Source organism: Diabrotica undecimpunctata, chromosome 7 (genome assembly GCF_040954645.1).
Source record: "Diabrotica undecimpunctata isolate CICGRU chromosome 7, icDiaUnde3, whole genome shotgun sequence".
Lineage (NCBI taxonomy): Eukaryota > Metazoa > Arthropoda > Insecta > Coleoptera > Chrysomelidae > Diabrotica > Diabrotica undecimpunctata.
This window is the reverse complement of record NC_092809.1, coordinates 54,673,015-54,696,383: the sequence shown is the minus strand read 5'-3', so window position 1 is coordinate 54,696,383 and position 23,369 is coordinate 54,673,015. Positions and strand designations below refer to the sequence as shown.

Genomic DNA, 23,369 nt, shown 5'->3' with positions numbered 1-23,369 from the left:
TCTGTTGCAAATTGTGCAATTCTAAGTCCATTTTAACTGGTTTTATTATGCAAACTCTGTTTCCCAAATATGTTTACGAAAGTTTATTCTTTCCCATCTTAGCATTAAAGTTGCCCAATTTTACAACAGCATCGTGTCTTTGGATTTTATCACATACTTCTCAAAGTTCTCCATAGAATCTTTCAACCCCGTCTTTATCAGTCTCTTCCATCAGTGCATATACATTAACCTTTGTCACGTTATGCAGTTTAGCTTTGAGCCTTATCAATGTCATCACATTCATCAGATAGTTAGAACGCTCCCTCTCTTCCAATGATCACATTACCTCTTTCCACTGCAGAGTGTTGAATGCATTTCTAACACCAAAGAGTAGCAGAGCCGCCCAGCGCTGTTCATCCTTAATGTTGTGCAATGCCTCGATTACACTTAAAATTGCGCTAACTGTGCTCTTCTCTTTGCACAATCCGAATTGTCTCAGGGAAAGACCCCCTGATCTCTCAATCGTGTCATCAAAAACTGGTAAACTGCGAACTGGAAAGCCAGTAAGTAAGCCAGTAATAAAATAGTTATGAGTAGATAAGTTATAAAAATGCATTTTTACGAGAAATGTGATAATATTTAGTGTAAATTATTCTATTCTATTATTCTATTTCTTCCAACAAAATAATTACTTTGCTTAATATTTTCCGTACATATTACTTGACAAGATCATTTCTAAATTTAGATCGCGACTATCTAACAATTGTTCTATAAATATTCGAATTTGAAACGTTTGTTACGGTACTGTATTACGATTACAGTCGTAGAGTAAAAGCACGAAAAATTTCGTAAGACAAATTAAATTTTAACCTTTTGTCATTCACGCACATCCGGCTACAATGAATAAAATTAACGACTTCAAGGAACTGATTAGAGACTATATTGGGCCTAATAAAAGTGTGATCGATACCAAAGTGAGCAATGTTACAGCACCAGGAGAAAATTACATGAGTGAAATTATTCGAATTCAAGTTATTCTAAAAAATGAAACTACGGGGATCAAAGAGGATTTGTCGCTTGTGGCAAAATTGGTTATTGATGCCGAGATAGCTAACGGAGGAACTACGGCCATAATCACCAGGAATGAAGTGGTGTTTTACAAAGAAGTAATTCCTGTTATAGAGGAATTTCAGAGAAGACGTGATTTGCCGGTTCTAAATATATTTCCAAAATTTATAGCTGGCAGGATAAATCTTAACGGTAGCGATGTGGCTGATACAGATGCTGTTTTAATTTTGGAGGACTTATCGAGATCAGGTAACTTATTTTTTATTTACATTTTCAAGGTATATTAGGACGAAAATTGGATCAGTTTGTACAGCCTTTCTTTTCTTAGGTCCCAATAGGCAATTTATTGATTAATTGATTCTGACATATTGGTCTAAATAGGTGTTTTAAAGTTAATTTGTGTATTATTGTGTATTTTATATAATACTAGTCTGCATTAAAATAATTTTTTTTTTATTTTTTCTTAAAACACTTAATAGTCCGGTCGTCAGAGAGTTGACCGAGAATTTTGCCGGGAATATTATTTCGGGAACCTAAAAAAATGCAGAAAAGTTTACCACTTTTACCTCAGGGTTTCCCCCTAAAACCCCCTTGTAATGGGGTAAAAACGTAAAAAAATCGATTTACCAAGAATGTGTAAGCCGTAGAAAAAATGTTTCAAATAAAAAATGTAACTATAATAATTTTAAACAAAAATGTTGTATCAGCTCGACGGTAAAAACTCGATATCTTTTGATGGAAGTGTCATATCGACAAAAATCAAGATGAGTTTTAAAGGTAAAGAGCGCAGCTATCGTATGCAGTTTTTGTATATTGCCACGAATTAATTTCAGTTTTTCTAAGTGTTAACTAAACAAACGTTACGCGGTTTTTGCCATTTCTTACGATTCTTGTGAGAGTAATAGAATTGATCACTTTCATTGACCAGTCATAGTAAAATTTTCAGAAATCAATCTTTAAAACCTATGACATGAAATTTCAATCTTGATTTGCGGCAACAAATATGAGGCACTTGAAATGTGAATAAAAAACGCAGGGTTTTAATGTTTTACATTACAAACGATCGTAGGTCATGGGAAATGTCTCCAAGAAGCGGTTTTGTGTGTAGTTTATACCAAAAGTTCGTTTCTTTTACGAAACGTACTAGCGTAATTAAAACAAAAGTTTTAAACGTTTTAGATCGTTTGTTATGTAAAGGTTTAAATCCAGCGGTTTTAGGCATATTTCAAATGCCTCACGTTATCAAAAGTCATTTCAAACTTATTTGACTCCCAATGTTCAACTACAGCATTTCTGCAACTAAAAGAGACATTGGTTTTATCACCGTGTTTGCTAAACACATATTATATTGCACTTCGCATACACTATGGTTGTCTTTGACAGTTTTTTACACCTTCATTTCTACCAATAGCTTCTTTGACGCAGATGGAACACCGCGTTTTTGTAGTGTGAGGTCTATCTATCATCAGATTTAGCTTTATTTATGCCTTTAAGTTTTTGCCTCAAGTTACTTTCCATTGCAACTTTAACGTGAAGATGCAACCTCTTCAGACTAACAGCTCTTGGAACAAGAGCCTTTATTAGTTCGATGCCTAGCTCCTGGGGGAAAAGAATGTTATTTTTTTATATCCCATTGTGGGTGGTTAAGTGTAAATAAGGAAAATGCGTTTAAGGAAGCAAAGTGTAATAATGTAAAAAATCATTTTATGATCATTTTGATTTATATCAGAGTTATTCTTGGCATCATTGATCAACACGTCATTAGAACACCATATATTAGTATTTTTGTGGGTTTTATTCTAAGGACATAGTAGAGAAGGGTAACTGGTGGAGTTTTGTACCGAAAATCCGCAGAGGCGAACATATTTGATGATAAAGTCTTGGAGTTACATTTGATTATAAACTCACCTTTGTTGAACATGTAAATTTAAAGGTTAAAGAAGCACTTAAATCTTATGGATTCATAATTAGAAATAGTCGAAATCTCACTAATACTAAGGCAATTAAATTACTTTATGACACTTTTGTACGCTGTAAACTGGAATATGCCTCTGTCATTTGGTCACCTTTTTATGATGTACATATCCAACATATAGAGCAGGTGCAGCGTAAATTTTTAAAATTTTTGTCTTTCAAAATTAACGGCATATATCCCAAGAGGGGCATCAGCAATAGTAAGTTGTGTAGCGGTTTGGACGTAGTATCATTAAAATCTAGACGAATTAATGCCTCCTTAATATTCCTGTACAAGCTTCTACATAATAAACAAATAAACATAAGACAAATAAATTTTAACGTTCCATCTTATCCAGTGAGAAATTCGATTACGTTCAGAAATACACAAGCTAGAACTAATCTTATGTTAAATTCTCCTCTATTTCTCATGTGCAACTATTATAATTCCTTAAGTGCTTACTGCGATATATTTTACTGCAGTTTCACTCAGCCATCCTAGTAAAGCAACTTACTAGGATGGCTGAGATCTATCCAGGTGATTGAGTAGTTTCTTTATGTTAAGGTAAAATACTCGAAAAATGTGTTATTTAGTTAGTACTTATGAATTATTAATATATCATTTAACTTTAGTATTGTACTTTGTCCTATAAATGGATCCTGTTGGACAATAAACGCTATTATTATTACTATTATTATACATATTTAAGTATAGTTTCCTATCTTGAGTTCTTTTAATAACGTCACGTACTTACATGTTTGCGGTTTTGTTGCATTGTATCCACCATAGCGAGTCCGAAATATTTATATAGTTTTTTTGCTAACTCTATAGAAGTGTATTAGCGATCTATAGTAACGTTGCGACCTGTAGTCTTTATTGGTTTAACTAGACGCTTCACAATACCTTTTGGTCCTCTAGACTCTTGGGTTGTGTTTTCCACTTTTTCGGAATAAACATCTGCTAACATTCGAAACATCTGAATGAAAATCCCGTACTTTCCTGGTTTATTTGTCATGGAAACTTTAAAAAGACACCTTCTTTTAAACATAGAAAACATCTCATAAATATCGACATTCATTCCTGGAGTCAAGTATCTTAGGAATGTGTTGTTAAATAATTCAAAGATATTTCTAAGGGATGCAAATTTATCTTGCTTTCGCCGTTCTTTCTCGTCTTTTTATCAGCAAATCTCAAAACTCTTAGCAAATCTATAAATCTGTTTCTGTTCATGTATCAACGGAGATAACCCTGCCAAATTCGATTACCCACAAATCATGGAGGTTTACACCCAATAAAATTAAAATACCAGTTAAAGCCAGTAATTCAAATTTGTCGATTCTCTCCATATTCTTTATTTCAGCCTCCTTTTTAGTGTGCCGGATAATTTCGTCAATTATGTCATTGTGGGAAAATTTTAAAGTGACTCTGTAATAGACATAACGATACCTTCGTTACGAAGACCTTCTAGTTCTCGGAAGATGTTCCGCATCAATCGTCTACTAATTCTTGGAGGGTGAGCTAAGTATGCTCTACCTGTTTTACTCATACACTGAGCATAGGAGTTACCTCCGAGTTGTTATTCTAAGAATCGTCAATTTTAAAATCTTCGTTGTGGGGATCTGGTATAATACAATCTTCTGTTTAGCTTACATCAGAATCATTATCGTCATACTTCATTCCTGAATCACTAGCACTATTCTATATGTTCTTTATTTTTAAATCCAACTTGCGCTCTAAAAAATACTTTTTCTTTCACTACTTTCTGACACAACATGTAAACAAGCACTAACACAGCTCCTACGCATTCGCACAAAACAAAGAAGCGAAGCCCAAGATGCACGCGATAACTGCACATCTAAGGCAGACGAGTATAACTTCTTTAAAAGGGGAGGCAACTCTACAAATTCCTGCCAATGAGAAATTATATAGAAACCTTTAGGAACAAATTTTACCAAGGATGGACATTTCGTGCCCACCCACATTTAAGTCAAGATATTACTTTTATTTTCAAAAATCTCGGTAGAACCAAATTATTATTCGGTAAAGGGCCGTCTATTTAACATAATATAATTTTTAAAAAATTTGAGAACACGTAATATGTTACAAGGGAATACGCATTCGTTGGACATGTTTTACCCACCCTTAGGCGTTTAAGGGTTAAAAATGTTTATCTTATCAAAAAACGATATTATTAGGGTAACAACAACTATAAATAAATTAATAAAACTAATAAAGATATGTTTAAATCTGCAGTAAAAAATAGTATTCTTTCAGATACAGGTCATAAAAGTTTCACTATCTTCATATTATAATAACAAAAACGAAGTTATTTTTTTGTTTGTCTTCGTTTTTATTGCTTCAATTTAAGTTTCTCGGTAAACTTACCATTGCTGCTGACCATTTCCCATTGTAGTATCTTTCAATGTGCAATATATCCTAGTGAAACCTTTCACCATGCTCATTTGGTACAGCACCAAAATTTTCTGAAAAAAACAACTAAGTGCGAATCCAAAAAATAAATTTTGGGTGACATATATTATTTTAAAGCTTGATAAGCAGATAGAAATTCTTGAATGATTTCTCAGTAGTATTAAAAGCAAAAAGTTTTTGTTTTTAATTTTGTTTTTCTTTTAACTTTGCGTCACTGATTCCAAAAAATTTAGTTTTAAGATACTGAAATCCTTTTCATAAAATCATTTTTGTTTATAACTTTTTGAAATTTTTCATGAATCCTAGCTTAACTTAAAATGCTGGCAGTAAAATTTTGTTTAATGGTTGTAACGAATATATTTTGCCTACCACATAGGGTATAATTATAGGGAGTTCGAAAACTGGGGACAAAAGTTATTGGGGTCGAGATAGGGCAAGCAAAATAAACGATACTGTGCGAACGGCACTCAGAGCTTATTTAGAGAGCTGGGTCGTGGATAAGTGAACGGCAAGGGGTCGGATTGGGGCAACTACAAAAAAATGAAACAAATGGATACTTAGATGAATCTCCTAGACCAAAGGGTTAACAAAAAACAACAAGAAAGACGTCTAGCTATTTGAAATAAGGACGCCGCTTCGAAGAATCCTAATCTTGCTGGATAAAGGAAAGAAGGCTCTTCTTTCCTAAAATAAAGAACGCAAACAGGGGTTAGGAGACTTTTCTAAAATAAACAAAATGGTTCAGAGAGATAAATTAAACATTTATTACTGTATCAACACAAACATTTACAAATACAGATAATTCATAAAGACTATATTAATAGTCACAAAAGTAAATATAAAAATAACAAAGAAAAACTTACATGGTCCTATTCGTTTCTTCTTCTTCTTCTTTTGGCATCATAACCCTGGATGGGTCTTTGCCTGTCTGGCTATGTCCTTCCATTCAGATCTCTCTTGTGCCCTTCTTCTCCATTGTCTTATGTTCATTGTTTTCAGGTCATCTTCCACGTCATCCAACCATCCCGTTCTGGGCCTTCCTTTTTTTCGCCTTCCTATGGGCTTCCATTGTAACATTTTCTTTGTTGTTTTCGCATCGTTTTTCTCTGCACATGTACCAGCCATGACAGTGTTTGACTTTTCACAAATCTTACAATGTCATAACCTTCATTTAACTTATTAACCTCGTCGTTTCTCCTGATTCTCCATGTGCCATCTTTCTCTTGTACCGGGTCATATACTTTCCTCAGTATTTTTCTCTCGAATGTCCTGAGTTGGGCTTCATCTTTTTTCGTCATTACCCAAGTTTTACATCCATAGGTTACTACGGGTCTAATCAGTGTTCTGTAAATTGTCATTTTGGTTCTTTTGTCTAATAATTTCGATGTCATCAATTTTTTATTAGCATAGTATGTACGATTCCCGCTGGAAATCCGTGCATTAATTTCGCTACTTACGGAGTTCTTCTGATTGATTTCTGTGCCGAGATATGTAAAGGCATCCACTCGTTCGATAGTATAGTTGTCTATTGTGATATTATTTTCATTGTCAGTTCTTTTGACTGTCATATACTTCGTTTATTTTGAGACCTCTTTTTCTTGCTTCAGGATCAATTTGTTTGAACACTTCCATTAGTCGTGGCTTATTCCTACTGGTCCTCTTCGTTTACAAGTGGGAATTGCTACATAACTTACAAATGTTACTGGGCTATTAACTGTGGCTAATAAAAAATTATTACAAGTAAAGAATTATCTTTTTATATAAATCTATTCTTAAAGATCAACCTTTTCTAAAAACAAAACAAGCTAATGTCACAAAAATATGAATCTAGCTGTCGTATGTCAACATTAAATTTAACAGTGAACAATTAAAATGACAGCATAGCCACACCCTAAGATTTAGAATGTTAATTATTAAAACCTTTATTTTTATTATTTAAATTATGAACGCAATTATTGTTTTAATGTTTATTTATTATTTTGAAAGTTTTAAAACAAAAAAGCTACCTTGGTTTCACAAAAAAAAAACAAAGTACTAGCACTTCTTGGGTTAAACTGGGATCATACTGGAATTTCTGTTATGCACGAAAAAAAGGACTGCTTCAAATGATCTGGAACGTTGATCAGCCGGGGACAAACAGGTGAGGTAGAAACAAATCAGCGGCACATTTTTACAAAACTGTAACCATTGCACGTAACTTAACACGTACTAAACAATTAACTGTAAAGCTACTAATCTTCCATAAAAAATGAAGAAACACAAGTAAAACACAAATTTGACGAACAATTTGGATCCACACTGTAGGCCAGTGCCTCTGACAGCGACCCAAACGAGAGTGATCTAATAATCTTTTAAATTCGTTCGCTTAACGTAGCATAAACAAAACATATAAACTGGAATATTTACTTGAAACGCAGAATATCCTTAAAGCGGTTTTGACCAAAGAAAATACCAAGAAAATATAAACAACTCTAAAAATAGTTAACATTAACTTCGGCGACGTAATAAGAATGAAACACTATTTGGGTTTTAACTCGTACGATAGAAACAGAGAAACATGGAAAACATTCTTCGCCATTTTAATACATATATGAGGGAATTTCAATTTAATACATATACGAGGGGATTTCAAAATATATATCAAGGAAAATGCAAATGCTACATGGTACTAAAGGTTTTTGATAAATATTTTTAGCTCCAGGTGTCAATCTTTTCTATATATAATGTCCGGTTTATGACGTCCTGATTCCCATTCTATTGATCGTAGATTTCTCTTTGAAATTGCCCCTTAAACTTCATTATGCCATTTTTGTTGTCTTCCTCGTTTTCCCGCTCAGGGGGCTGCCCACCTAATATTATCTTCTGTAGGCAATGGTCTATCTTTCTTTGTACATGTCCGTATTAAATAAGCTGTTTTTTGTGTATTTCTTGAATTATGGTGGTTGTTTTGTCCATAATTTGTGTCATGATTTTATTTGGTTTTTTTTACACAGTTTTTATTCCGTTCTCTTCGTAAGTTGTCAGGTTTTGCATCGATAAAGTACAACGATTTTAAGCCATGAGCCATTTTAAGCCAGGCATGAGCCTAGAACTATTTATGCTTATTTTTTTAATTTCTCAAAACTTATGATCTAAAAGTCACAAAATTAACAAAACTGTATGTTTAAAAAATTAAAAACTTTTATTTTTTTGACACTATGCAGTTAGGATGTAAAAAACTTTTTAAAAATACGTTGATTGGAATGTTTTATTAAATCATATAAAAGAGTTTTAAATAAACTAACATTAAAATATTATAAAAAAATTATTGCGCATTACTATAAAATTTAATAAAACATTTTTCCTATAAGGTACCTTTAACACTAGAAAGTCGGAGGGGCCAATTTGGCCCCTGTTGCGATTTGAAGTTATTGTAGTTCTTTTATTTGACACAATAATAATTTCATATTTTATGACTTTTAATATTTTGATACAAAGTCTTATTTAACGCAAAAAAATATTGTTTACTAAATTTATTAAATGGATTTTCTAAAAAACCTACCATAGAAGTCTGAAGGGGCCAAACTGGCCCTGTATTAATTATTATCGTTTTTTCGGAAATTTGACGATTTCTTTTAACTTTCTGTCGGATAGATAAAATTATATGTTTATGTACGTTTATTCCTAGAAGGTATTTTGTTACATACTGTTTGTTCCTTGAAAGTATTTTGTTTATTGAACTTCTTGAAGAAATACGAAAAATACAAGAAGATGTTTCGGGAGGTGAATCTGAATTTGCAGAAAATAATGAGTCAGACGATGAACAATACGTACCACCACAAAATAATGATTCAAGTGACTCTGATGCTTCAGAGCAGTTAGAAAGTTTTATTGTACAAGACTTCTCAATTTATGTAAACACTGCTTCTACAACTCAACAACACGAGTCAGCTAGTTTTATCGTGAATCCAATTGCATCTAAGCCAAGTCACAAGAGAAAAAGAGGTCAACAAGGAAAAACTATTTCAATCGAAGACACCGAACAATCGAAAGACGGAACAACGTGGAAAGTTATTGATTCTGGATCAGTACCTAGTAAGATTATGATTTTTAGTATCTTCATATTCATTGAATGTTTGCTCATTACAGGACGCCGCACTCAGCACAACATTTATCGAGAGGAATCAGGTCCTACGTCGTATGCAAAAAGGAACGTGAGGAACAATTGTGTGGTAAGTGCTTGGCATCTAATAATCAACGACAGCATGTTACGTCATATAAAAGGATGCACTATTGCAGAAGCACATCGATGATTGAAAAATGACACATGGACTATAACTTTGGAAGAACTGGAGGCTGCCCTTGCTATTATGTACGCAAGAGGAGTCTACGGCGCCAAAAATTTCCCAACCAACAGCTTGTGGTCAACAGTATGGGGTCCTCAGTTTTTTAGACAAACTATGCCACGAGACAGATTCAAGGATATTATAAAATATTTCAGATTTGACATAAAGCAAACGAGATCTGAACGATTGAAAACCGACAAATTTGCTCTAGCCTCTGCGGTTTGGAATGGATTTATAGAAAATAGTGGCGCATGTTACAAACCGGGAATAAACCTTACTGTGGACGAACAACTACTGCCTTCTAAAGCCAGGTGCCCGTTTACACAGTACATATCAAATAAGCCGGATAAGTTTGGCATACAATTTTGGCTTTTGACATGCGTGGAATCAAAATATATTAAATGGTTACCCTTATACTGGCACTGATCATCTACGCAAGAAAGATACAAGTGTTGGTGAACATGTTGTTTTGCGGTTAATGGAAAATCAACTGGGAAAGGGCAAAAATGTTACGACAGATAACTACTTTACATTGTTAAAATTGGCCAAGGCATTGCAAAAAAAATCAACAAGTCTTGTGGGTACTTTAAATCGCAACAGAAAGAAAGTTCCTCTAAGCGTAAAGAGTAAAAATGGAGAATTATATGTTACCCATATATTCCAGAGCGACGAAAAGATAACACTTACTGCATACCAAGGAAAGAGTCACAAAAATGTGCTTATGTTGAGCTCATTACATCAATCAGTGGATGTTGCTGTCGATGAAAAAAACTTCCTCAAACAGTAAGTTTTTATAATAAAACCAAATACGGGGTTGATGTAGTGGACCAAATGGAGCGTCTTTATACTACAAAAGTTGCTTCAAGACGATGGCCAATGCACGTGTTTTATAACATTCTTGACTTAGGAGCAATAAATGCATGGATTATTTATAAAGAAGTTACTGGAAGTAAAATCAGTCGTCGTAAGTTTATTCTTCAGCTGTGTGAAGAATTACGGGCTCCATACCTTGCCTCCCGAAATCTGGTACTATACCCAGCACCACCGGATTTACCAATCACCAGCACTATTACTAGCCAAAAAAGAAAAAAATGTCAGTTAAAAATGTTTTGTAAAGGAAATCATACTTCCAATGAGTGCTATGGCTGTAACAAGGCAATGTGTGGCAAATGCCAAAAACTGCAAACTGTATGGTGTTCCAAATGTTTAAAATGAAACTAAAAAATTAAATCAAATTCTATCGTCAAGAGTTTATATAATTTCTTAAAACTGTTTATTTTTATTTTTTGTTTATTCCCAAATAAATAGTTAATTCTAAACTTGGTTTTTATTGATTTAGAAACTTGGGGCCAAAATGATCCCTTCGGGCTTTCTAGGTAGGTATGCTAAGCCCGACTTTCTAGTGTTAAAATATAAATTGGCGTCGTTTTAGGGTAATTTAATGCCAAAGTAACTATGCTATTGTTATTCCACCTACATAAAAGCACTTTATTGTTCTCGTCCTACCAATTTTGGAGTATATGTGTTCCATTGAGTTATTTTATGTTCAATATCCAAGTAAAGGGATTTTTCATCTGGTAAATCTCCCTGAATCCATGTCCGTCATAGGAGAGTTACACTTTTTGCATGACCCTCAGTAGATGTCACTTGAATATCTTGAATTTCTTCATTTTGTGTCTCTATTTATGTTTCCATCTCAATCTCTTCCGTACCTTCTTCTTCCTGAAATTGTGTCGCACTTTAAATATCTGCCTCTTTTTTGTGTAGATTTATATTTTTTTGTCGATCCTTAATTCTTCTGCTTATTGAATTATAGCTTCTGATTCAGCATCCAACATATTTTTGTTTACGTTATTAAATGTTCCTCCACAGTCTTCATCTCCACTATCTTCATCAGTCAATTCAGTGGGGTCAGGAGGTGCTAGAAAAACATCTGTACTGGAAGCCAACTTCATAAGGTTCGATTCTTCCAATATGGATATAATTTTATGTGTCCTTGATGCGTAAAATTTTTTGTAAGTCGACTATTATTACTAGTACCACCGAAACAGTATTACGAAAATACAACACTAATAATTGGGCAGATTTACCAACTAGCACAAATAAAATATTAGCACTTACTTAATAGATATATCGTTTCCAATGATATAACAATACATTGCTACCAAAAACCAAATTTTTATCTCTTTAATTTATACACAAACGACTTACTAATAACTAAAAACACGTGTTCTCAGAAGTCACAATTAACTTATAACTTTCAATATGCCATCTGTTAATAGAAACCTAAGTTTTGCGACCAATTCCCATTAAAACATACTTAGGAAACTGTTGTGAAATAAATGTGATGTGTAAATGTGAAAAGTCATGTAATTTTTCAAAAGATGACGCTATAACTATGTGTCAACTGTTGCGAAAACGCAACGCTGGGCATTAAAGGATTAAAAACGATTTTATATAGCTGTATATTTTTCTGTCTCGAGATAGTTTTTGACCAGAGTAATGAGTTTAGCGTTCCTATTATTTTTTTCCCTTTTTCTTTGTGAGCAATTTTTTACTAGCCCATGTTCATCTCTTTCACGACTTTCCTTTTCACATAAAAAACTGCAAAACTTAGTATATCGTCCCTGTGATCCAATAAGTATACTGCGGTATTCAGACCAGCACATATACTCCATAAGTATTAAGAATATTTTATTTTTCTTAAGTAATACCTCCAAATTGGTATAATTATCTTATGTTTGTTGCAAGCGCGAGGGGCGATGAAGGGTATTTATTTTCGTTTTGGATTAAGACAGTTTTCGAAGTAATCTTACAAGTACCAATGAAAAGTCTGCATTCTTTAAATTCTTCTGGGAAATTTAGTTCTTGAAGAAGCCCTGCCGCATCATCACCACTTTGGAAAAAATTTTATTGTTAAAAATGCCATTATTTTATTATTAATCCAAGTAATTGAAATTCATTCCATTCAAATCGGAGTATTTTAGAAAGTTAGCTTCTATTTATGGACTTAAAGATCCAGATAAAGTCAACGCAGATGAGAAAGAACATCCAGAAATGTAACTCAATTAAGCCTTATGACCAGAAATATCATCCTCTTTTTGTTATTTTTTCTGAAAAATCCTCGTGTTGATGTAATCCAAAGTCAATTTCATGATTCAGTGATTCACTTCAAATCATTGGCATTGCAAAGGCAAAATTATAGATTTGCGACTTCCTTTAAGCCAACCGCTTAACGTTCTTGAGCAACTGGTACAGGATAATTTTGGGAGTCAATTTTTATCCCTTTCATACATAGGAAATCTAAAATGAAGCTGATAGTCTTTTTTGATTTTATGATGGGTTTAGAGCATTAAAATCTTTATTTGTGGAACAAGAATCTGTCTTTCATTTGTGGAAATCGATTTAGTTGGAGATCAACTTATTTTTTATAATTTTTTTATTTACCTAGAGAAAGAGAAACGGGGAGTAAAAGTGGTGGCAAAAGAAGGATATAGTATTAAAATCTAGGTTTTTATACAATCTTTTCAGCGCTTTGTTCTTTTTTATTCGCAACAATGCCGTTTATATTGATTCTCTGTCTCATTCCAGATTACCTAGGCATCTGCGAATGTTTCGGTAATCGTGTTGTTAAAACTGTTGGTATCATGTGAGGCGCATAGTGCAAGAGTGGCCTAACTCGTTAAAACTGATTTTGAGAAAAAGACGATTTAAGTTTTATTCAATTTGACCGCTCTCTGTTCCTCTAAGAATTATTAACCTTAGTTTTCAATTTCAACACCTTAAATTAAGTTGGTAAATTTCATTTTATATAAATATCACAAAAAAGTAAAATTTTCAAAATCTTTTTGGAAAAAAAAAATTGTATGCCACTCTTGCACTAACATTATATAAATAAAAAAAAATAAAGTGCGTTTTTGCATAAAATATATTTTTACCATACTTGCATACAAAAAGTGAACAAAAGCCAAAATAATGCCCTTAACTAATTTTTTTTATAAACGTTTATTCCATCATTTGTTCGGAATCTTCTATAACATATTATCTTCTCCATCATCATTATTTTGTATAGGTTGATCTAAATTTTTAACATTTAGATTGTTATAAAAGTTATGTAAATAAGGTGGTACATACACTAACAAATCTTGTAAATTGCTAAATTGAGCTGCTTCAATGTCTCTGCCTTTTGGGTATAAAAGTGGAAGTTTTCCAATAAACGTAGATGTATTGTACTTTGTAATGTCTATGTGTTTAAAAATAACCTGCGGATTGTTAGATTCTTTATAATACAATTGTAGTGGTTCAGTTAAATACTATCGCAACCATTGCATTTTTAGCCAGTTCACCGATTCGCTCTCGACAGTCTTTTTACGATTAGTAATGGTTTTCTCTAATGGAACACAACTCACGAAATCGTTGCTAGTCATTTCTAGTACTGTAAATGGTTTTTGTTTTTTGGCTGTCCTTATCACTCTGGTCCAATCTCCGGGTACATAAATATCATTAAAAGTTTTCTTGGTCTTCTCTATGATCCCAAAGTCACGGTCACAGGCTAAATATGAATGCCCCGACACCAAAAATTTATGGTCAATTTGCTGCACTTTTGATATCTCGTTTTGTATAATGTAATTACAAAATAGAGACATTTTAATGTTTCTATTCTGCCCTCCGCATTGGTCACTATACATAATTAATTTTGACGTATAAACATAGTTTTTGACATAATGCTGTATACAAGATCCAATCTCTTGAGGTCCTTTTGATGCTATGGCTTCATGCCAAACGTACATGTGGGCCTGATTACTTGACAAGTTGTGGATACCTAAGCAGTATGTCCACAACTGCCTTTTGTAGTAACATACCCCAGTTAAAAGATGAGGTGGTAGGGAATGTAGACATGAGATCAAACGCTATTACAGTGACATCGTTTTCAGCTATTTTACCCAATTCCGAATCCAATGCCATCCCAGCACGTGCGCTTTCTGCCTTTCGAAGATGCAATTCGTTTTCTAACTTTAAATTTGCCAAAGTAACTTCAGAAGTTTCTGTTTTTATTTTTTGTTCAAATTCGTCACATCTTCTACAACTGTCAGATACAGGCGCATGAAAAGTTCAATTAAATTTTTTTCTGAAAACATCGCTAAAAACAAATTGTGAAGCAGGATCATTTGTTTCTTGTTTGTATAAGGAATACATAGTTGACAGATTTAAAGTGGGAGCTAAATAACAAAGATTAGGATTTTTTTTTCTAGAATAATGTGACTGATATTTTGGGAACCTCGAAATAAAATGAAAAATATTGTCAAGTTTCTCCTGACTTGTTTTATTATAAGGGGCTTTTTTTCCTCTTGTATCCTTGGAAGGTGTGCCACCTTGCTTTTTATTACGCAAAGCACGTGTAAGTCGACCATCTGAAACTCTCAAGACTTTTTTAAAAAACTCCTTGCAAACTGAAATATCTAGCCCTGTTTCTCTTGTCAAATAATATTGTCTTGTGTATTTTCTGGAGTCACTTTGAGCAGTATTGGTTAATTTTGAAGTAAGTTTGATTTGGCCACATAAGTAGGATGTCTGTAAATCATAATTGGCGAGTTCATAAAAATCTTGAAAAATAGTTTCACGCTGTTGAAGAGTAATGAGTGTATGGCATTCTTTAAAACAACGACAGTCGGATGCATCAAACTGTTTGGCATCAACTACATTACCCTTAATGTTTGTATACTCACGTCCACTATTTCGTAATTTTTTTCTTATATTACGTTGCCATTGACTTTTATCTGCCAATTTTCGGCGAGCACCACGTTTCATACTTCTTAGAATTTCTTTAGGATTCGCAATATCGTTAGACTGAAAATTGCTTTGTAAATTCTCATCAGTCACCAATACATTTTCATTTTCACCTAAAACAAAGTATATTAGTTTCTTGCAAACGATTATAATAATAATAAAATACCTGTACTTTTTTCACTTGATGAATCTTCCATATCAGAAGGATTGTAACTGGAACCTGTATCTGCACGGCTCATCAATACTAGAGACATCACTGTCATCAAAATTGCTTTTGCCTGAAAGAGATAAGTTACAATAATTCAGTCGTGTATTAATCTATACTTTTTAACACCTTATTCCAATATATCTACTTTTAATAATTACTTAAGAAAATAATATGAATAATATATTTACCTGATGTGGATGGAATATCCATAATACAACTTCCAAATAACTAAACACAAACAATTAAAGCGTGCAAGAGGTGTTAAAAATCAAATAATAATTTTAAGGTTAAGAGATAGGCCACTAGTGCACACGAGAAACTGAAACACATCGAATGGCATGAACGTTGGGCTATTACCAAAGAATATTAAGCGTCTATATTCTTTGCTATTACTACAAGACCAATACACGACCGTTTGCCAACAAATCATAATACGCCAAAGTGACCTTGATCATTCCTTTACCGGCATTTTAACCTTTGTGTCTATACCCAGGTACCTGGGTATCCTTGGTAATTGTTTTATCTGAATCATTGACGATAGTATAAATATTTTTATTCGAGCTTCTAGTTATTCCTAAAATTATTTAGAACGAAGAGATTTATAATAAAAACCAAAGAAAAAAATGCATATAATATATTAAAATTACCTGTCAAAGTTTTTACACCATTACGTCCACACCCGTGGCACCAGGTTAACACTAATGTTTAGTAAATTATGAAGCTCTGTATAGTTTTTTTTTATAATAAAAGTGATATGGAAACGTAAATAAAAGTTACATTTTAAACACATTGTCCACACTTACTTATAGTTACTGAGTGTTCGTTACATAGTGAACGATTACAAACATTACATGATTTTCGTGTCTTTCTTAGCCGCTTTTTCGCTAAAGACATACAAATGTAGCAGTTTCCAACAATTTTGAGGCGTCCAGTGAAATCTCGAAGTGGTTATGACTCTGCAGTATTACTTGAATCTGTAGGTAGAGGTTTTCCTAACATACACTCAATTTCTGACCTTGATGAAAAATTTCGGTATGCATTTGGTACTTTAGATCTAGCAGAAATTGCAGGTATCACTAGTTGTTTCCCTAAGTCTTCTAGAAAAATTCTACGCTTACTGGTTTCAGTAGAACTCTGTGGATTATTCTCTGTATAAATTATATAGGTTGCTAGGCAAGCTAAGTCTAGGATATTGTAAAAGAAGGCTACTGGCCAACGCAAAGTTCTGCGTTTAGTGGAATAATGAGAAACCATTTTGTCCATGTTGTCTACGCCTCCTTTAGTTGTATTATAGAACTGAATTATTTCAGGTTTATTTTTTGGGCTACTTACATTATCGTTGTCATGCATTGTTGACAGCAAGATAACGCTTTTTTTCTTTTTTGGTACATATGAACAAATAGTAACACGATCTGCACTGAATCCGTGTAATGACGATTCAGGCTCACGCTCTGGCGAAGGCAGCATTTCTTATGGAATATATGGTTTGTTTCTTTTTAAAGTACCAACTAATGATAAATTCCAAGACAACAGGAGACGAGCTAGTGGAAGAGGCCAGTTTTGCTGGCATATATTGCGTGAAACGTGTCCTACCTCTAAAAGGAAATAACTGTTCATCCACAGTAAGAGAATCCGACGGTACATAGTTACGACGTAAATTATCATTGAGAAGATGGAATATATCTGTAATAGCTGCAGCTTTATCATTTTGCAAACGTTCTGCACGTGTTTTGTCATTGTCAAAGCGTAAGAATCTGCTGGTGCTCCAAAAGCGATTTATGCCCATACTTGCTCGGTACAAAGGATGAGAGTCTGTTTTCCTGTGCTCTGAATTTGAATGCCGTACTCTTGCTGTAATAAGAATACCTAAGTATGCATCAAATTCTTCTGTTGTGAGTGACTTCCAAACATTTCGAGGTTTGTCGGGGTTCTCAACATTATACTTTTCACAAACGCTATTAGCTTTTCGATTGGTTTCGCGTATAATTATGTCACACATTACGTCACTGAAAACACATTTGAATGTATCTCTAATCGAAAGAGTTTTAGTAGAACGTACTGGGCCCGTTTTTTCACGCAAAAGGTTACGTTTCAGTGTTCGACTTGCAGTAAACGGTTTTCATTGCCAAATCGTTTTATCTTTTGCAACCAGAACATCACTTTGGGAAGAACTTTCTTAAAAATCGTCAAAATCTTCATCACTACTATCGTCGCCGTCGGTATCGATTTCAATCTTATTATTGATATCAGTAAAAACGTCCTGTACGTCAGAAGCTTCATCTCCATCCGGTTTGCTTTGCGAAACATAGTCCTCATCTGATTCCTGGTTTTCGATATTTTTGTCTACTTCCTCATCTATATCGTCTATAAATTGTTGCAAGTACTTCTGTTGCTTTTCATACGTCATTCTAAAATTAAATGATCATTGTATAAAACATTGTAAAAATAAACAGTAATAAAAAAATTTTGAATAAAATCCTTTATAAAAAGGTATATAAAAAACCCAGTTGGGCTATGTTGCATTGACAAAACGTTTTCGGAATAAATATTCCATCATCAGTGTCAAGTTAATACATGGATGTAGCCACTAAATATGTGGGTAAAAACCCTTTAAAAATTATTAAATAAGATTTGATCTACATTATGTCTAATTTACATTTAAGATGTTATAAACAGTAATAACTTACCTTCAAAATTCGCTAGCACTCACTTCTCTTCTTGCCATTATTACAAGTAATTACACCATAAAACACGCATATAGTCACAAAAATATTAACAACTTGTAAGCACAGTTAAATAAACACTGATAGCAAACAAAGAAAAATCCCAATTGTCTGTTATTTTCGGAATGTACAAGCGAAGTTTACCGAAACAATGCCGGGTACCTGGGTAGCACGGGTACCTATAGACTCCCGTATCAGATACTTGGGTATTGACATAACGGTTAATCAAATCGACGTGGGCCATTATTGCACACGATAGATTAATACAAATACTAACGCTTGGTGTTATAATTTTTTTTTTAGTTGGGCCACTCTTACACTATGCGCCTCATGTGTTGGAGGTTTTATGTTTAGATAGACAGATATATAAAATTCAAATTCGATTATTTCTACTAGTGGTATCCATGTTCTGTTATTTTTGTTTTTAAGCAATTTACTTCCTTTCACGATTAATGGTATTTCTACTGCCGCTACAACATATCGACGGTTATTAGAAGTGTCGTATTTATTCACTAAAGTGAAATCTTTGACAATATATTTTTATCAGTGATTATAAATTCGATTTAAGTATTTGAACTATTTGTACACTATACATAGTCGGTATATATATATATATATATATATATATATATATATATATATATATATATATATATATATATATATATATATATATATATATATATATATATATATATATATTTGAACTCAGTCTTCGAGTTTTTTGAATTATCAGCCATCGTTTATGTAAACAGTATTGTTTTTATTTGCCTATGTTAATCGATTGTTATATCTGTCCGTTATCTTCTATCCCCATTTTCCTATCATACTGTCAATATATACATTAAAAAACGTTTTTGATGTATTAAAACATTCTTTTATTCCTCGGTTTTAGTTTTATGTATTTGTTGAGTGTTACTGCAATTTATTCATAATTGGTGTCGCTAATGATATAAGTAAATTTACCTTTTAATTAATGATTGTACGAAAATCCCTGTTACGCAGTATTTTATTTCTTAACTGTATTGGCAAAGTTTTTCTTACGTAACCGTTGGAAGATAAATATTTTGTCAAATTTTTATTCGTTACAATTTTAAATACTTTTATCTAGGTATATTAATAAAAATGAATTGCCGAAATGTTTGTACGGGCTTCACTTCAGAACGATTGCACCAAATTAGATATTTTTTTGTTGTGTTTGTTATTATCAGGAAAAGGTTTGTGTAAATGATAATTTTTAAAAAATTGTACGAAAAGAGCTTAAAACAGTTTTTCTCTCACTTTAAATCGCAATATAACTAATAGATGGCGCATACTATGAATAACAAAGGAAGCTATGATTAATAAAATAAATAGATAGATATTGAAGACGTATTTTATCCCTTTAATTGGCAAGGGTATAAATACTTACTGAAAAATTAAAATTTGTTCAAATATATAGCATAAAACAATCATCTTGAAATAATTTCTAGTTTTTTTTTGTTTTCCATTTCATACTTTTTTTTACAGATTGTATCCTATAGGTTACATTGCCAAAAAGTCAAGATATAACGTTTAGTTAATTTTGAATGTTTAAAATACCTTGCTTGAATTATGTATATAACATCAATAGGGTTAAAAAATAAAAGATTACTACTAATAAATGCTTTATTAAAAATAATTACAATTTAAGTTTTATGGTAAGTCATAAAATAGTTCCTTTTAGAAACAATACAGAGTCGTTTATTACATTTCTGACACATGAAGCTAGTTTGTCCGTTAGGACACAAACGACACCGAACTTTAGTTGTTGTTAAGGGAAAATGATCAATGTTATCTAGCCTAGTATCATCGGTGGGCCTAGTAACTACCGGACTTCGGATTTGTTTATTAGGAAATGACCAAGCAGCTGGGCGACCTATTTTTGCTTTATTTGATTTTAGTAGACTTTGAATAATGTCGTTGCGGAACGTTTTCAATTGAATGATTTTTTTAATGTTCAGTGCATTGCAGTGTCTTCTATAAAGCAGCCATCCATTATTTACACTTAAATCTAGCATTTGGGCTAGCAACTTCAGGTACCATCGATGTGACTTTAAGCCAGTTCGATGTAAAGACACTAGCATGTCAGCAAGGTATACGCATCCCATATGCTTATTATATTCTAAAACTACCTGGGGACATACTACGTTAATTTTTTTCTTTTGTTACTTACAGTATCTTTGAACATGAGATGTTGATGTAGTATCAGAAAATGATGAAACTAAATTGACACATCTATTATCTGCCCATTTGGTAGTACTAATTTGCATTTCGTTGTCGCTAACACTTTCGAAGCTACCTCGTCCTCTTTTAAGTAACACGTTGTCAGACAGAAACCATAGTACAATTTCTCATTCTATTTTTTTGAACTGTCCCTAGGCTGAATATGCCTAACTTACTTCTTAGATATGTAACTAATTCAAGTGAAGTAAACCAATTATCAAAATAGACAATTTTACATGGTTTCTCATGAATACTTCTACATCAGGCTACTACCACTTTCTGCGGTATTCCAAAGTATTTGTCCTCGTAATTTGTAAAAATGTGATTCAAAACTGTATTTTCACCAGCATAAGGAAAAAAATCATATACGATACCGCTCACTCCACATCTAACAAATAATTTAAACCCCCAATTTTTTCGGCTAGTTTTTTATATATTGTCGTCTAGTTCCTGCTCGTGTTCCCTTATACGGGACCATCATTTCATCTTATCATTCATATCATTTCATCACCATTCATTTTAGCGTACTTGTTCCAACAATGGACGGACTTTAAAGTACCTGTCGGTGCCATTATCATCTTCATTGTTTGCGAAATAAATGTTTCTTCTGAGACTCTGATAACGTTTCAGAGGCATCCCATCAGCTACTTGATCATAACGGAATAATTGAGACCAAAAATCGCATTAGAAAGGCATGCTGACTATACCCATCAACAGCTCAATGCCAACGAAAGATTTTATTTCCTTAATATCAGTGGCTACGGATTTACCTGTCCTCGGTTGAATACAGATTTGTATTTTCTGCAATTATCGAAAACAGGTCGTCCTTGAAAAACATTTAGAAATAATTCAATGGTGATGAAATATCAGTTACATTACTGCAAATAGGTTCTGGAATTTAAACTGGATAACAAAACTCTGGAGAGTTAAAATTAAAATCCATTTTCTGCCGTTTAATGTTAACCTTCTTAGGTACAGGTGGTAAAGGATCCGGTATATTTGGTTCTAATGGAGTCCAAGAATTGTTTAAAGCTCTTTCTGATCTTCGAACAGATTCTGTGGCAACATCATTTTCACTCTGAATTGGCTCTAAATACATATTATCATCAAATATCATTTCAATGTCCATATTATTTTGGTAATCATTTGTTTCCAAAACATCCTCTGTATCTGAAACATCGGAATCGTCAGAGTCTATTGGTGGTAACATTGCGATTATATTCATTGTCCGTTTGGAATAAACTCCAAATTCGCGACTTGACATCTGAAAACAAAAAATAACAAGTTAATGTATCTAATTATTTATACCACATTGTCAGGCAATGTATCTTTTAAGATACCACTAAAATCCGTTGGTTATAACTGAGAACCCGGCAATGTTTCTTTAAAGATACATAGTTTTAAATGAGACTTCATACAAAAATTATAGAGTAATATGGAACAAACAACTTAATATTATATCTCAGTAGGCTTATCTTAATTAATATATACAGTTATCAGTATAAAATCTCTAAAAACTTTTCAATAAACACTGTTTACATGTGATCAGTTAGTTCAGTAACGTAAAAATTGGAACATGGTAGATTTACGTCACCTGTAGAACATTTGTAATAGATCCTATAGATGGCGACTCGCAACTAGTTATAAAAGAAAGGGTGTATTTAAAGATATATTACCAAAGACTGGCATTATTTTGAAGAAAATACGTTGATACAAATTTTTCCTTGATATGTATCTTTAAAGATACATTATCAATTAAAGGGTTATGTCATCCTTTATTAAAAGCATATTTATTTGGACATATCGCACATTGAAAAGAATACTGTCACTATACGAAATTTATCATTTCGTATCGGCGCCGTCTGTTTCACCACGTCAAACTGCATAATAAAGCGAATATCTAGTCTCGCTAGGAAGCCTACTGTCCGCTATGAGGCGTTAGTGTCGGTATACATTTCAGCCACATTGCGTCGTAGCATGTCGTAGTTTAACAGAATACTGACACTACTCTCATTAGTTACCAGACAGCCAGAAATGTGTTACCGTTTGTGAAAAGAAAAATGACACTATATGTTTAAATACGTTATGGAAACACATAAATTGGTAAAATTTGATTACATGTTAATACGAATAACCTCCGTTTTTGTAATTTGTCATTACATATTTATTTCATTTGATATAAACATTACATTTGTTTTTGATTTATTTCAATTTTTACCTATACTGGTCCAATAGACCATATATTTCGCATTAGCAATAAAAGTACTATGTTTCAGGTTAAGAGTTAACATGTAAGCAATAATTGTCTTTTAGACATGAAGTATTTTGTACTTTATAAAGGTCCAATAGACCATATATTTCGCATTAGCAATAAAAGTACTATGTTTCAGGTTAAGAGTTAACATGTAAGCAATAATTGTCTTTTAGACATGAAGTATTTTGTACTTTATAAAGGATCCTGTAATACGGGTGGCTGTAACCTTAAGGTTTCAATAGCTCTCTAATATCAGTATTGAGAGATTGACATAACGACATTGCTGTATTTGGTATTACGGCTCCAAATAATAACAAAGTTTTAGCATAATTAGATGAGGAGATATGTCAATGAGGCGATTTGGAGAATCTCTTCATTATTCATACATAAAAGGCAT

The 23,369-nt window shown here is 32.9% G+C and overlaps 1 protein-coding gene across 1 annotated transcript in view; it reads left to right on the top strand.

Annotated features, from left to right (window-relative positions):
* The first annotated feature begins 782 nt into the window (after positions 1-782).
* Positions 783-23,369, top strand: part of LOC140445366 (uncharacterized) — a 34,830-nt gene continuing 12,243 nt past the window's right edge. The window contains exon 1 of the mRNA XM_072537345.1: positions 783-1,296. Coding sequence (XP_072393446.1) covers positions 879-1,296 — 418 coding nt within the window. The 5' untranslated portion in view covers positions 783-878. The remainder of the gene's footprint in view (positions 1,297-23,369) is intronic.